The sequence below is a fragment of the Maniola hyperantus genome, chromosome 4 (genome assembly GCF_902806685.2).
Source record: "Maniola hyperantus chromosome 4, iAphHyp1.2, whole genome shotgun sequence".
Lineage (NCBI taxonomy): Eukaryota > Metazoa > Arthropoda > Insecta > Lepidoptera > Nymphalidae > Maniola > Maniola hyperantus.
Window position 1 is genome coordinate 13132584 of NC_048539.1, and position 15886 is coordinate 13148469.

Here is a 15886-nt window from a genome sequence, read left to right on the forward strand (position 1 = left end):
GGTCGAAAGGTCAGGTCACAGAGCAAGTATCTGTGAACTTTCGAACTATAGACTTTTTAATTTCGATGTGACTATACCAAAAGCAGAAGACATTAAATATGGCAAGTTACCTACGAAGGTGTTTGGTGTATTTTTTGTAATAGTACAACTTATTACTTAGTATGCACCTACTTATAGACAGAGTTACAATCTCTATATATAAAAATGAAAATGTGTTTCTGATCGCAAATCTTGAGAGTAGCTGAACCGATTTCGCTAATTCTTTTTTTATAATATTCCTTGAAGTACGAGGATGGTTCTTACGGAGAGAAAAATTTAATTCAACCTCCCCCTCAATTTTCTAAACTCCACCCGAGCGAAGCCGGGGCGGGTCAACTAGTTGTCAATAAAGTAAAAATATTCATTACATTATGGCAAGTCAAGCCGGCTTTATTCCGAAGCACAAATGAATTTAAAAAATTCCAATACACGAGTGCTTTGGCAAAAACTAACTAAAAAGTACAACTTTTCACATTTGAAAATGGAATGTCATCTAAAACCACAGGTTAGACAGCGCTAGAAATTATTCAATGCTCAACAAAACGTCAAAAGGTCAGGTCACAGAGTAAAGTGAACTTTCGACCTTTGTACTTTTGCTAAGATCTTTTTTTACCTATGTGTATTTCATATAATATCCTACCTGTGATTCAAAGCAATTCAGTAAGTGATTATCTTCTAAATATATATAAGGAAAAGGCGACTGACTGACTGACTGACTGACTGATCTATCATCGCACAGCTCAAACTACTGGACGGATAGGGCTGAAATTTGGCATGCAGATAGCTATTAGGTATGAGGCATCCGCTAAGAAAGGATTTTTGATAAGTCAACTCCTAGGGGGGTGAAATAGGGGTTTGAAATTTGTGTAGTCCATGCGGACGAAGTCGCGAGCATAAGCTAGTCAAAATATATAAAAGGAAAAGGTGACTGACTGACTGACTGATCTATCAACGCACAGCTCAAACTACTGGACGGATAGGGCGGAAATTTGGCATGCAGATAACTATTTTGACGTACCTAGGCATTCGCTAAGAAAGGATTTTTGAAAGTTCAACGCCTAAGGCTCCTTGAGCCTCAATAGCTCAACAGGTAAAGGAGTGGACTGAAAACCGAAAGGTCGACGGTTCAAACCCCGCCCGTTGCACTATTGTCGTACCTACTCCTAGCACAAGCTTTACGCTTAGTTGGAGGGGAAAGGGGAATATTAGTCATTTAACATGGCTAATATTCTTTAAAAAAAAAAAAAAAAAGGGGGTGAAATAGGGGTTTGAAATTTGTGTAGTCCACGCGGACCTAGTCGCGAGCATTAAGCTAGTTATCGTTTTATAGTAAGAAAATAAATGGAATCGCATACATTAGCTTGGCTTTATTTCGCAGCTCAAATGAAATTCGCGAGCGTGGGGCGCGGAGTGGCTGCAGGTCATTGACCCCACACCCCTATAGTCTCAGTTTGCCGAGATGCTGCGTTTGAAGCACTTGCATATTATTATGTCAATATTAACTAAATTCGTCAGCCTCTTATACTCTACTAGCGACCCGCCCCGGCTTCGCATGGGTGCAGTGTAGATACTAATGTGGTGTCAGTGAGATTTCAATGTTCCTAGGGATCTCTAATTTTTTGAGACTTAATCTACACCTATAAACCTTCCTCTTGAATCACTCTATCTATTGGTGAAAACCGCATTAAAATCCGTTGCGTAGTTTAAAGAATCTACGCGTTCATACATACATACATACATACATACATACAGACAGCGGGAAGCGACTTTATTTTATACTATGTAACTAGCGACCCGCCCCGGCTTCGCATGGGTGCAGTGTAGATACTAATGTGGTGTCAGTGAGATTTCAATTTTCCTAGGGATCTCTAATTTTTTGAGACTCAAACTATACCTGTAAACCTTCCTCTTGAATCACTGTATCTATTGGTGAAAACTGCATTAAAATCCGTTGCGTCGTTTATATACGCGTTCATACATACATACATACAGGCAGCGGGAAGCGACTTTATTTTATACTATGTAAAGATAAAGATCCACCCACGGAAAGAAATCAGTATAGCGCTCTCTACTTTGACTCATAATGGTAAGCGCCCATTAAAATTTTGCCTCTATCCCCTCTCTATTATTTGTACGGGATTACATAACAGAGAGAGCACTATACTAACTTCTTTCCGTGGATAAGGTACATAGACAAGTACACCCAAATAGAGAGAGCGTGAGTTGTTGCCCCCAGCACACCCCCCAGCGTGTGTTGGGGGCAATACGCAGAGAAACTTTCAGCTTTTATAAAATAACGAAGATCTGGCACGTGCTGGCTCTTAGTCCAAAATTAAAGTTGCGGGCTACTTAGTTTAATAAGCTGGTTACCTTTCCAAGGTATTTTTAAGGACTGATGAATAGATGAGTAAACTTGAGAAAGTTACTTGAGCAAGTTACTCGACTGAGGTGAAACGCACCTGAGCTCAGGCCATCGGGGTCAGAGAGCAAGACATTGATGATCATCGCACAATTAAAAACTGTTTACTTAAAATGTAAGTCAACCCAGTTTAGAAGGCTTTAGTTGGTTTTTAAAATAAAGTAAGTGCGACGAATTAAGAACCTTTTCGAAATTAGATTTTATAAAGTAAAAAAATAAAAAATAAAAATAAAAAAAGTAAAGGAAGCTGGAAGGAATCTCTGTTTAGAGCATAAGCATTTCCAAGCATTTTCCAGTACTTGGTAACTACAATTTTGGTAAATGAAAAAAAAAAAACACTACCTATATTATAAATGTGAAAATGTGTTTGTTTTTTGATTTGTTGGTTTATTGGTTTGTTGGTTATTGTTCCTTCAATCACGTCGATCCGTTGCTCCGTTGCGACGTGTTTTTTGCATAGGTATAGTTAAATACCTGGAGAGTGACATAGGCTACTTCTTATCCCGGGAAATCAAAGAGTTCACGCGGGATTTTTAAAAACCTAAATCTACACGTACGAATAGTCGCGGGCATCAGCTAGTAAATGATAAGTTTTTAATTATTTAATGGGTTATACATAAAAGTTATTACGAGTTATGATAGTAAGTAATTATAAAAAATACTGCAATAAAATCGAGCAATGTTCAGAATGATCACTCTAAAATAAAGAATGATTTTGCGCTCTTGTGAGGCGAGTAGGTAAGTAGGTATAATGTAGAACGGCAATTCAGAACGTATGGAAGCACTGCAAGTCCTCACTTAGCACTCAATGGCGCCGCCACAATGCTTGGCGACACTACGCCGGAAGCAATCGAGCGAATGTGAAGAACGCTTCTTTACGAGCACACCCTATAAGCTCGCACTGAAGATTACGCACGTTTTAAAGGTTCCGTACCCAAAGGGTAAAACGGAGCCCTTTTAATATCAATCTGCTGTCTGTCTGTTTGTTGTCTGTCTGTCCGCGTGTCACAGGTCTATGGCTCGAAGATGAAATTGATGAAAATTTTCCGAGAGCAACCACAGAGTCTTCACTGTAAAATAAGGAATGAAATTGCACTGTTTCTGTCAGACGAGTAAAATGGCAACGTGCTATTTCACTTTGAAAACATTACACTCCTCTTTTGGGCAGCCGTGGTAAAAGGTACCCAAACTAAGGCGGCGACTAGCGACATCTGCCGGATATTAGCTCGTCTGCAGCCCCTATAGCTGACGGCACGATTGTTTCCGGAGAGAGCTATCACGGCGCTACACTAGGGTCAGGGGTGTATTTTAAGATTTGGCGCGTGGGCCAATAAGGATTATACGTATAAATTAACGAAAAAAAACTTTACCATTCGTTAATAATTTATTGAAAATCAATTTTTGACGGTGACGCGCTGTTACACCTCTAGCCATCGGTCACACATTGCTGAATTGCCATAAATTGCTATTTTCGAATTGACACTAATAATAAATGATTATTATTCATCACCAGTATGCGGCCTATAAAACCTCAACATTTTGGTCAAATCGATCAGTTTTCAATTCTTTGGTATCATCTTTTCCTACGAACCTGGCTTTTGCCCGCTGCCTAGGCTTTGAGAGAAAGACTGAGGGAGAGAAACTCCGGCTCGAAATAACCCTTCACTGGGGTCCCACGAGTTAAATTAATATTACCTTTCAAGTAAAGCGGCGACTGCCGGATATTTGCTCGTCTGCGTCTCATATAGCTAACAGAACGGTTGTTTCCGGAGAGAGCTATTACAGCGCTACACTAGGGTTGCCATGAAACAATAATTTTTCCACTTCACAATTTTCCCGTAAGTATATAGTAATTAGTAATATTTTTCTTAAATAGTAATTAGTCATAGTTATTAGTAATATTTTTGTTGATCCGTGTCCGTGAAAAATTATGGTAGCTTACGCACTAGCTCGGACTTCCGTCTTCCGTGTTCTCTCCGTCATCCGTGAGAATATTTTGGATGTGCCTCCGATTCAAACGGACGTATGACACAGATATGTCAAAGAGAGTCCGTAAAAATAAGTTCCGAAGTAGTCATAGAACTATTTGTATGGTATCTTCCGTCTTCCGATATCTCTTCGTCATCCGTGAGAATATCTCGGATGTGCCTCGGATTCATATGGGACATTATGACGTTGACATGTCAAACATGTCCACTGAATAGCTTGGATTTGGATCAGAGATCGGATTAGTGCGTAAGCAATATCCGAATCCGGTCCGAGTTTTTATATCCGTATTTTCACGGATTCGGATTGGATGAGTGTGTGATCGCTTTTGAAATCTTTAAAGCGTACTTTTATTAAGCGTATTTGCTCAGATAAATCTGAGTAAATGCAAAGTCCGCTTTTTTGTCTTAAAAGACAAAGTTAAAACAAGACTTTATGAAGAGTTAAATATGTCTCGTTTTTACGTTGTCAAAGTCGCTGTTGAGCAAAGTCAAAGTGCGATCATTGAATAGGATTTTCAGTTTTTCCGCCCGAGAGAAGCCGATTTTTACAATGTTTCGATCTTTACATTCTTGTCTATAATTATTTTTTAAATACACGATCCGTGACTCCGGTATACAATAATAATAATAATTAGCGTGAAGTACAACTTTATACAATAGTTACTCTATTTAGTTTTGCTTCAGGAACACTAAACATTTTCTACTTTGTTTCAGTTAAATAAACTGAATTCTTAGATTATTTAAAAGTTAGGTACGTCTAAAATATGAAAAAAGTAGTTAGATACTTTATGTAGGTAGCACCTGAGGTAAATAAAACTGATCAAGTGCGAGGCGGACTCGCACACGAAGGTTCCGTAGGTTCCTACAAGATAGGTACAACAATATGTAGTTTTTTTTAATTTGCAGGCCATTGTTTGTTATTTTATTGTTCTAGCACGCGGCAATGGAAATATGCTCTCTGTGAAAATTTCAACTCTCTATCTATGAGAATTCATGAGATACCACCCGCTGACAGACTGATGGACAGGACACCAGGGGCTTAGTTATAACAGTTTTACGAATAGGGTCCCGCTGTACCCGAGTACGGAGCCATACTATCCATACCTACAAATAATTATTGATGAATGCAAAAGTGTGTCTGCCTGTCTATAGTCAATAGGTATTAGGTAGGTACATTTTCCTAGCTCAACCACTGAACCGATATTGATGGAATTTGCCACAAAGATAGCATTCATCCTGGTGACGGATATAGAATACCCACATATTTTTATGCCGGAAAATCTTTATTTATTTAGAAATCTTTATTGCACACACACACACATATACAGGAAAACAATACAGATACAGAAGAATAAAGAAACTATACAAAGGGTGCAAGATAATTCCTAAGTATTACGAATTTATGAAAAACCTAACGCGAACGAAATCGCATCAGGCATTCGTGTGCAAAGAACTTATTCTTTGCACACGAATAAATATTATTACATATTTTTATTTTTCTTAATTTTGTTTATGTTGATCATACCTGCTTTTTATGAAGCGAATAAATTGTTAAGTTGTTATGGGTTATATAAAGAGCACATTTAATTATTTCTCATTCAAAAGCTTTCTGAAACTGGTAAGTTTCATTAAATTAAAAGTAGTCTTGTTTTGCGCGCACTACCTATAGATATATTTTATCAAACTAGCTTATGCTCGCGACTTCGTCCGCGTGGACTACACAAATTTCAAACCCCTATTTCATCCCCTTAGGGGTTGAATTTTCAAAAATCCTTTCTTAGCGGATGTCTACGTCATAATAGCTATCTGCATGCAAGATTTCAGCCCGATCCGTCCAGTAGTTTGAGCTGTGCGTTGATAGATCAGTCAGTCAGTCAGTGAGTCATCTTTTTTTTTGACATGATATGACTGACATAGCTCAGTGGGTTGCAAAGCTGAAGTGGTAATGGACAGGGCATATAGTTCGAAAAACCGATAGACGTTGGGGTCTCAAGATGCTGGAATGGTAACATCACACCGGAAAGCGCAGCATTAGAAAACGCCCCACTAGGTGGGCAGGTGACATTAAAGTTAAAAACCCGCCTGATCGTTATTTTTATTAAAAAAACCGGCCAAGTGCAAATCAGACTCGCACACCGAGGGTTCCGTAAAACAATTTTCCGACATTTTGCACGATAAATCAAAACTATTATGCATAAAAATAAATAAAAATCTGTTTTGGAATATACAGGTACCCTTTCATATGATTTCCCCCTTGTCATAGTTATCTTACTTTAAAATGGAAATACTAATTATTTGTTCATGAACATATTATTTTAATATTTTTTTTGGTGATGTAACCATAAAGTCCGTTTTTCGGATTTATTTCTTTACTTGTGTTATAAGACCTATATCTACCAAATTTCATGATTCTAGGTCAACGGGAAGTACCCTATAGGTTTTTTTGACAGACACGACGGACAGACAGACAACAAAGTGATCCTATAAGGGTTCCTTTTTCCTTTTGCGATACAGAATCCTAAATACAGACATAATACAAAACAGTTAAAATTAATTGGTGATGATGATAATTATTATGTCCAAGGTATGTACGCGACAGGTCGAGATGGCAATCGGGGAAGGAACGCTCCGCACACCCGCACAGCCCGCCCGCCTCATACCCCGATTGCCCTTACGACCTTTCGCGTACTATACGTATAACTTTTCCCTGAATTTTCTCTCGACCAGTCGAGTTTTTTTTGTTATTCTTATGTTTATTCTATCTGTGAAAACTTGTCATTAGCTTTAATCTTCTTCTGTTTTTACCTATTCATTTTTTCATATTAGTTGTAAGTTTTCCTGTTAAATAAAATAAAATAATTTGACTATCCAGGACCGCATCATGCTCGGACTCACAATGTTACTAGTGGCAGGCGTTGCGCACGCGAGCATGGATTACGCCAGGAACGTGCACGCGCCGCCATACGTTCAGTCGAGGGAAGCCTTCACACACGTTAAGACGTACTTGTCCGAGTCCTTGTAAGTTTTTATTCGATCACAATTTAGCTTTTGACTGCCGCCACAGCGCGAACTCCGCTGCTAGACCTATACAAGATCCCAGGACCGCCAGACCTTACTTGTTGAGGTTTACTTTTGAGATACAAAATGTATGGGATATAGTAGTGTGTGTACTATTTACGCATAGCTAGCTTGTGCCGAAGCCAGGAGTTGAACCCAGGGCCTGTCACTTATAGACCATTGTGTCACAGATCACGACAGTTATGAAACTTGTAACAAAACCTCGAAGCTTCATCTGAGTACACTATGATAATGATATGAAATGACTAGGTTTGTGACATTAACCCTCTTGGCAGCGTGGTAAAGAGTTTGAAATATTATGTACAATATTTTTAAATCTTTTATTCCTGCCACCCCTAGTGCTAAATCCCTAATATTTGACATAATATGTCGCTAAGGATCAAACCAAAAGCTCTCTCTCTCCCTCTCTAGTTAACTCTTACATTGCTCGCGACTGCTCTAGTCAAGTATTCCTATAACAGTTAGTATTCTTTCAGGCCACCGAACACCAAGGATATTTACGACCCCGTATCTCGAAAACATTTCTCATTCGGAATCCTGGCTGACGTGGTCGCTGCTCTGGTAGTGGCCAATAGGTCAGACCCTAATTACCATCCGTTGTTGGTACTGGATGAGCATGTGCCGTATGCGTGGAGGAACTATAGGGAAGTAGCTTTGAAGACACAATCGCTATTAAACGAAGCTGCGGGGAAAATTCGTCTGGTGAGTATTTTCTTCACCGTCCTAACTTTACAGTCTTGACGAACTGTAGGTCTGCTTCGTATCTCATTGGCTATCTGATTTAGTTGTACATTTCAAAAAGTATTCAACAAATCCTTGTTCCTATCCATGCTATCACAGAAAAGATAGAAATGGTTTGTGTTGACACTTGGCATCAATTATGTAGATTGGTCGTCCGCGTTGGCTATATAAAGGTAGCCAACGCGGACGTCCAATCTACGTACAAGAAAGGATTTGCTTAACGCTTCTGATACGATTTGGAATGCCGTGTTTTCTGCAACGTATAACCTGGAAGGCAGAAGTGAAGGCATCTGCTAGGCAAGCGCGTTCCAATTTAAACCTCATCATTGTTTATTTTAAGCATGGTTGTCGTCAAGCGCAGCCTATCCTGCAATAAAAAGTCAATGATAATAATGTACAACATTTCTTACAGGTAGAAGACCTTATAAATAACTTATGTGATGCAGATAGCGTTGCACAATGTAACTCCAAAGTTCAAAATAAAGTAGAAGGAAACCCATATGTCTACAAACTCCCAGCCGAACTACTTTTACTTTTGGGCAAAGTGTCAACTTCTGTGCGGAGTCTCGCACCGGAACTCAACTCGGTGACTACAAAGAGAACTGAGATCCCTTACTTGATAAATCAGGTTCAGACAGCAGAAACTGAAGCATTTATTACTGACTTAGAGAATGCATATAAGAAAATGAGACAATTGCAGTTTAGACGATTCAATCCAATTATTTAGAAGTAGAACGCTGTAGAATACTTCGCTATGAGTCCAATGAACTTTTTAAAAATAAATCATCGTCAATATTGAAAATTTTGTTTTAATTTTACCTATAATAGTTATTTATTATGCAAGGGTGCAAAGATGTTATTTTGTCCCGAGAGTTTGTATTGAATTCCGAGCGAGCGAAGGATTCTAAGGTTGAAACACGAGCGAAGCGAGTGGTTCAAAGATAGAATCCTAGGCGAGGCGAGGAATTCAAAGACTCGAGCGCAATTAAATTTGCACCCGTGCGAAACACACAACTTTTCATCTCACTACAGCGAGGAAAACGCTAGAAGCTCGATACAAGAGGCGTCAGTACCGTGGAGGTTTCAATAAAGAGTTTCTATATTAATAGGGCACAACCCAACCAAAAGTCAGGCAGTGAAGGAGGTTCTAATTCAAGAAGATTCTATATACGAATAAAGATTTTTTCGAGTGCGTTTAGAATTCAAATTTAAAATTCTTAGAATAAAATAGTTATTTATTATGCAAGGGTGCAAAGATGTTATTTTGTCCCGAGAGTTTGTATGAATCCCGAGCCAGCGAAGGATTCTAAGGTTGAACCACGAGTGAAGCGAGTGGTTCAAAGATAGAATCCTGAGCGTAGCGAGGATAATTCAAAGACTCGAGCGCAAATAAATTTGCACCCGTGTGAAACACAACTTTTCATCTCACTACAGCGAGGAAAACGCTAGATGCTCGATACAAGAGGCGCCAGTACCGTGGAGGTTTCAATAAAAAATTTAGGGCACAACAAAAACATTTACATTAAAGAGAAAAAGTGTGTAAAAGTGGACAGGGAAGTACTTAAATCTCTATGAGAGATCTCTAGCAGTGACCCTTGGCAGTGCGAGAGGTTGTAAATGGAATAGGGTATAGGTACAAAAAGAAGATGGAAAGTTATTCATCAAAAGAACATAATATATATTAAGTATGTAATATTATATAATATATTATACATTTATTAAAACAATTTACATTATTCATTTAAAAAGAGTTTATTCGCAGCCCATTCCAATTTCCATACAAAAGTAGTTTGGTTCTCAAATCAAGCAAACAAATGAGTTTGGATTTTAAGAAAAATCTGATCCAATGATTTTTTTGTAAACACGTACTAGGAACTAATAGTAATACTTATGTGTCTCTGTGGTTTACCAGATTTCCGTAAAAATGTGTAGTTTTCAAGTTACACGTGCTCAAAGATTTAGATATAAATCTTTTAGCCCGTGTAGGTACGTAGATCGTAGCTTAGACCGCTGTGAGTTTGTATCGATAGCAATAATAACAATAAAGTGTTTTCTATCAATGACTGTAAATTGTTTTACTTTTCTTGATCACTCCGTAGTCTGTAGTCCCTACTTGACCTTTCCATTGGCAACACTACCATACGGTCTATGTTTATCAAACAGAGCTTCAAAGTATGTCTGTTTGTTTATGAGGGCTATACCTAATTTAGAAAATTACTAAATAGATTAATAAACTTTTCCTATCTACATATTATAGGCTACTTTTTATCTAGAAAAATCATACAGTTTCCACGGGATTTCTTAAAAACCCTAATCCACGTCGACGAATTCTCGAGCATCTACTTTGATCCTGAAAAATCTAGGAGTTCTCACGGGATTTTCAAAAACCGAAATCTACGCGGACGAAGTTTTTTTTAAAATTAATTAGTAAGCCCTTAATGGCGATCTCACCTGGTGGTAAGTGATGATGCAGTCTAAGATGGAAGCGAGCTAACTTGGAAGGGGTAGGTAAGTATTACCTACAGTGAATTTGTAAAAGTCACGGACAACATGGGGAGTGCTCTGAAGAGCTTTTTGATCTCATCCCACCCTCCTTTTTCTACAACCGCACCGCGCGCCACCGTAAGCAATTTCACTCTCACCACCTGGGTGTCTGGCGCACTTCGACCGTCCGGTGTAGCAGATCCTTCTTTCCCATCGGCGGTGTTACCACTTGATTACAACATGGGGTTTTTCAAGGAGCGGACCAATAAATTCCTAAAAGGCCGGCAACGCATCGGCAGTTCCTATGGTACTGCAAATGTTTATGGGCGGCGGTAATCACTTAACATCAGGTGACCCGCCTGCTCGTTTGCTCGCTATCTCTATTTAAAAAAATCATCTAGTAAACGATGTGTAACAGACTCTTAGTGTCTATATTACATAGCAAGTACCTGTACCTGCCGAAATACCAAATCGATTGGTTTTTTGGTGCCGAACGCCGATGCAGATGCTGTCATGCAATAAGAGATGCAAAATTTCAGCCCTATCCGTCCAGTAGTTTGAGCTGTGCATTGATAGATCAGTCAGTCAGTCATTCACCTTTTCCTTTTATAAACATACTAGCTTATGCTCGCGACTTCATACGCGTGGACTACACAAATTTCAAAAACCTATTTCACCCCTGCCTACGTCATAATAGCTATCTGCAAATGCCAAATTTCAGCCCGATCCGTCCAGTAGTTTGAGCTGTGCGTTGATAGATCAGTCAGTCAGTCAGTCACCTTTTCCTTTTATATAATTTAGAAGACGAAGGTCTGGCACACGCTGGCTCTCTCTATTAAGTTGCGCTTTTCTCCCCGAAAGAACTTTGCCAATGGGATTATAAAAGTGTTAGGTACCTACTGTAAAAAATAATATGTTAAAATAGGTTTGTACATTAAGATTACCGTATCAATTCACATTTTACAAATGACCGTAAATTACTATTTCAACGGTGGATCAAACTGTGAAGTGTTAATTATTATTTTTTGTTAAGTGTTAATTATTTTTTTAACTACCTACGCAACCAATATTACATCAGGTGTACATAACATTTTTTCTGTAAAGTTCAATAATGAAAAAGTTTGGATAAGACAGCCCATAGAGTCATTGTATAGGTATTTAAAAAATTGTGCTGGGCTGCAAGATTTTCCCAAATAGTAGGTATAGTACGCGACAGGTTGAGATGGCAATAAGGGTATGAGGCGGAGGAACGTCCCGCACGTCAACCGCGCTATTCCGCACCGGACTGTGCGGGTGTGCGAGGCGTCCCCACCCCGATTACCATCTCGACCTATCGCGTAATATAGGTAGGTATATGGATGGCCAAGCATGTAATATATAAAAGCTGTGATAGCCTAGTGGTTAAGACGTCGGCCTATTCGGAGGCTACGGAGTTTGATACCGCGCACGCAAGTTTTCAAAGTTATGTGCGTTTTAACTTTTAAGCAATTTAAATCTCTACCTGTGAGAACCTATTATTAGCTTCTAGTTATTTAATTTTTAAGATATGTTAATTTAAGCTGTTGGTTTTCCAAATAAAATAAAGGAAAACATCGTTTGTATACCAAGCATACCTGACAGACGACAGTGCTCCATAATGTTGCACTTGGCCAGTTAGTGGTAGCCTAATAACCAAACCCTGCTCATTCTGGGAGGAGATCCTTGCTTAGTAGTGAGCCAGCGATGGGTTGATGATGATGATGTATGTTTTAAGTTAAGAAGACCCTAAAAATACTGTGCGAACGTTAACAAAATCTGTATAAGTTGACAACCTCTTTTTTGAATCTGTAATGAATCGTATCTAATTACTACGATTTAAACGCTAAAACACTTTTATATAAATATGAATTGTAGACTTTACAAGCATTTAAAGAACTTCGGCGACCGGTAAGTATCTAGGTAAGTAGGTAGGGTACATTAGATCTTTGAATTCCAGTAAAGTTTTCGAACTTGAAAGAGGTACCTACAAACTTAAAACAAGTGCTTTATTCTCCTAAAAACCGGTCAGGGCTTCGGGAACACAAATCTTTAATTTTTTGTGGTGGAACCACAAATTTACGGTTTTTGTATTGGATTTTTTCTTACTTGGGCTATAAGACCTACCTACCTGCAAAATTTCATGATTCTAGGTCAACGGGAAGTACCAAATTACACTTACCATAAAAAACATTACAAATTTACAAACATAATATAAAGGAACCCTTATAGGATCACTTCGCTGTCTATCTGTCTGTCTGGCAGATAGACAGACAGCGAAGTGCAATCTAAGGGTTCCTTTTTTCCTTTTGAGGTACGGAACCCTAGTAATCTGATTCTCAAGAAATGCGTATATATACTTACGTAATTCTGACAAGGCCTGGGTTCTCATGATGAGGATTAATAGAATAATTCATCTAAGATGATATCGGTGTAATAGGTAACTCACTGTACCTACAGTACGGGGCAATACAATATATCGGCTTTGTAGAGCATTGTCTCTGTCACTCATACCTACATATATGACGTTTTGTCGGTCTCAGACAGAGACAACGCTCTACAAATCAGCTTTCTCCTTCTAAAGGTCGATGTACATTACTTTCGGTCGCGTAACTCACTGTAAGTAGGTATATTGCATAATGTGTGTTTGTAATTCAGGTGTGAATCATGTGGGGCCTATTTGTTTTACTCGCGGTCGGCGGGGCGTGTGGCCTGGAGGATGCGGTGGACCCACCGCATTACGTCCAGTCTAGGACTGCTTTTACTCACAGCCGGTTGTATCTGCAGGAGAGTGTGTAAGTCTCATTATCATCAACCCATAGCCGACTGCTACTAAGCCTGGGTCTACTCTCAGGCTGAGATCTGTAGAGCTTTGTATCTATAGCACTTTGACTTTGCTTGAGTTAAAACGAGACAGATTTATGTGGGAGATATACGTCTGTCTCGTTTTAACTGTGTTTTAAGTCTAAGCAAAGTCAGAGTGAGCTCTATAGATTTCACCCGCAGAATGAACATAATTTTTTTCAAACAATATCTTGCTGTAAGTCTGCTAAATTAAAATTGGCCTGTAGTTATTTGAGCCACTTTTACTGCACGATTTGAAAAGAGGGATCAATTTAGGTAGGTACCTACTGCATTTCATAAGCTCTGGGAAAGATCCTGGATCTACAGACTCATTAAAAATTAGAGCAAGATATTATGGCGCAATAATATCACACTAGGTACCTACCTATCACACAGTAAATGTGTATGTTTGTTGCTCTTTCTCGCAAAACCACAGGACGGATTTGGCTGAAATTTGAAATGGAGATAGATTCATTTATATGATTTATACCCTGGATTAACACATAGACTACTTTTCATCCCGGAAAATTAAACAGTTCCCACGGGATTTTGGAAAACCTAACGCTAAACGTGGATGAAGTCACGGGTATCAGCTAACCAATAATAATATTGCTGATTTATTTTTACTGATATCCCTTTAGTCATCTATCTACTATGACAAATCTATGGATGAAAAATATGTTTTCACTTCAACAATCTACACTTTTCAGACCCCGCGAAAGCAATAACATAATCGATCCAGCCGCTCGGCAACACTTCGCCTTTGGCATAGTCGCTGCTGTGGCAGGGACGATAGCTAAGAACCAAAGCGAAGGTGGCTCTGATCGTAACGCACTGGCAATATTTTTCAACACTGTCCCACTGGCATGGGAGAACTATAATAGCGTGTCGGACAACCTCAACCAGCTGTTGGCTGAGGCGAATCTTAAGATTCAAGCGGTAAGACATACCCACTGTAACGTATTCTGTAGTTGCTAAGAACCTAAGCGCTGTTGGCTCGGATCGTAACGCGCTGCAATATTTCACAACTGTGTCCCACTGACACTGACACAAGAGCTTATCACAGCTCTATGAACCATTAGGCTATAAAGCCTAATGGTTAAGGCGTCTGCCTCCAAATCGGAGGTCGGGGATTCGATCCCGGGCACACAACTCTAACTTTTCGGGGTTATGTGCATACCAGTAGTTACATACCATACAAATTCAGCAGTCTCATCATTATCATCAACCGATAGAAGTCCACTGCTGGACATAGGTCTCTTGTAGGGACTTTCACGCGCCACGGTCTTGCATCACCTGAATCCAGCGGCTCCCTGCGACTCGTCTGATGTCGTCCGCCCACCTAGGGGTCTTCCGGTGCGAGGTCGCCATTCCAGCACCTTGAGACTCCAACGTCTATCGGTTTTACGAACTATGTGCCCTGCCCATTGCCACTCAGCTTCGTAATCCGTTGAGCTATGTCGGTTACTTTAGTTCTCCTACGGATCTCCTCATTTCTAATTTGACACGTACGTTCTCAACAATATACCTGATCAAATTCAGCAGTCTGTCTAGTCGTAACAAAAAGGAACATCGCATCGTCTTGTGTCATACATAAATAACTTAAGTATTATCTATACTTTTCAGATCACCAATTTAATGGACGCAATATGCAGCACAACTGATTCAGTGGAGCAGTGCAACAGACTTGTGCATGATAAAGTCAGCAAATCCAACGCATACGTCCAACACAAAGCCAAACTTCTGTTAGCATTGGGCAGAGTATCTGACACTATTGCCAGACATGAGCTCAAGCTGAACTCTGCAGCAAAAGATTATACGGTAGTGCCCTATCTATTGAATCACATCGAAAAACAGCCTTTTAAACTATTTATTAGAGCATTAGTCAATGCGTTTATTTTGCTTCGTAGAAATGTCCAGACCACCTACTAAACTAACCTGCAGAGTTAGGAAGGTATCGATATAAAATCTAATAAAATCAATGTAAAGCAGTCGGTTTGATTTGTTTTATTATTTTTCATTATTTATTATCTGGTGATAAAGTCACGAATAAAAAGAATGGAGTAAGTACCTATAATATTTTGAACACCTCTTTCTTATTATCTTAACTTTAATATCTACCACGTAAGTATCTATACCTACTGTTCAGTTGAAACTGTCAGTTATCACGTGATATGTAAGATCGTATAGCGCATCGCAACTGACGTGATCTACGATGCAAGTGCGAGCTTGCGCATGTAAGTATTGTTCCACGAGCTCGTGTACTGCGTACGGATAT

General features: G+C 39.2%; 2 protein-coding genes across 2 annotated transcripts; both read left to right on the top strand.

The window, feature by feature from the left end:
- Positions 1 to 7293: 7293 nt before the first annotated feature.
- Positions 7294 to 9067, top strand: LOC117997155 (uncharacterized). Its single transcript, XM_034985336.2, has 3 exons — positions 7294 to 7464; positions 8001 to 8226; positions 8678 to 9067. Exons 1-3 carry the CDS (start codon positions 7328 to 7330, stop codon positions 8990 to 8992), a joined length of 678 nt encoding a protein of 225 aa, XP_034841227.1. The 5' UTR covers positions 7294 to 7327; the 3' UTR covers positions 8993 to 9067.
- A 4323-nt stretch (positions 9068 to 13390) lies between these two features.
- On the top strand, positions 13391 to 15601 carry LOC117997156 (uncharacterized). Its single transcript, XM_034985337.2, has 3 exons — positions 13391 to 13559; positions 14319 to 14547; positions 15235 to 15601. Exons 1-3 carry the CDS (start codon positions 13432 to 13434, stop codon positions 15538 to 15540), a joined length of 663 nt encoding a protein of 220 aa, XP_034841228.1. The 5' UTR covers positions 13391 to 13431; the 3' UTR covers positions 15541 to 15601.
- Positions 15602 to 15886: the final 285 nt, after the last annotated feature.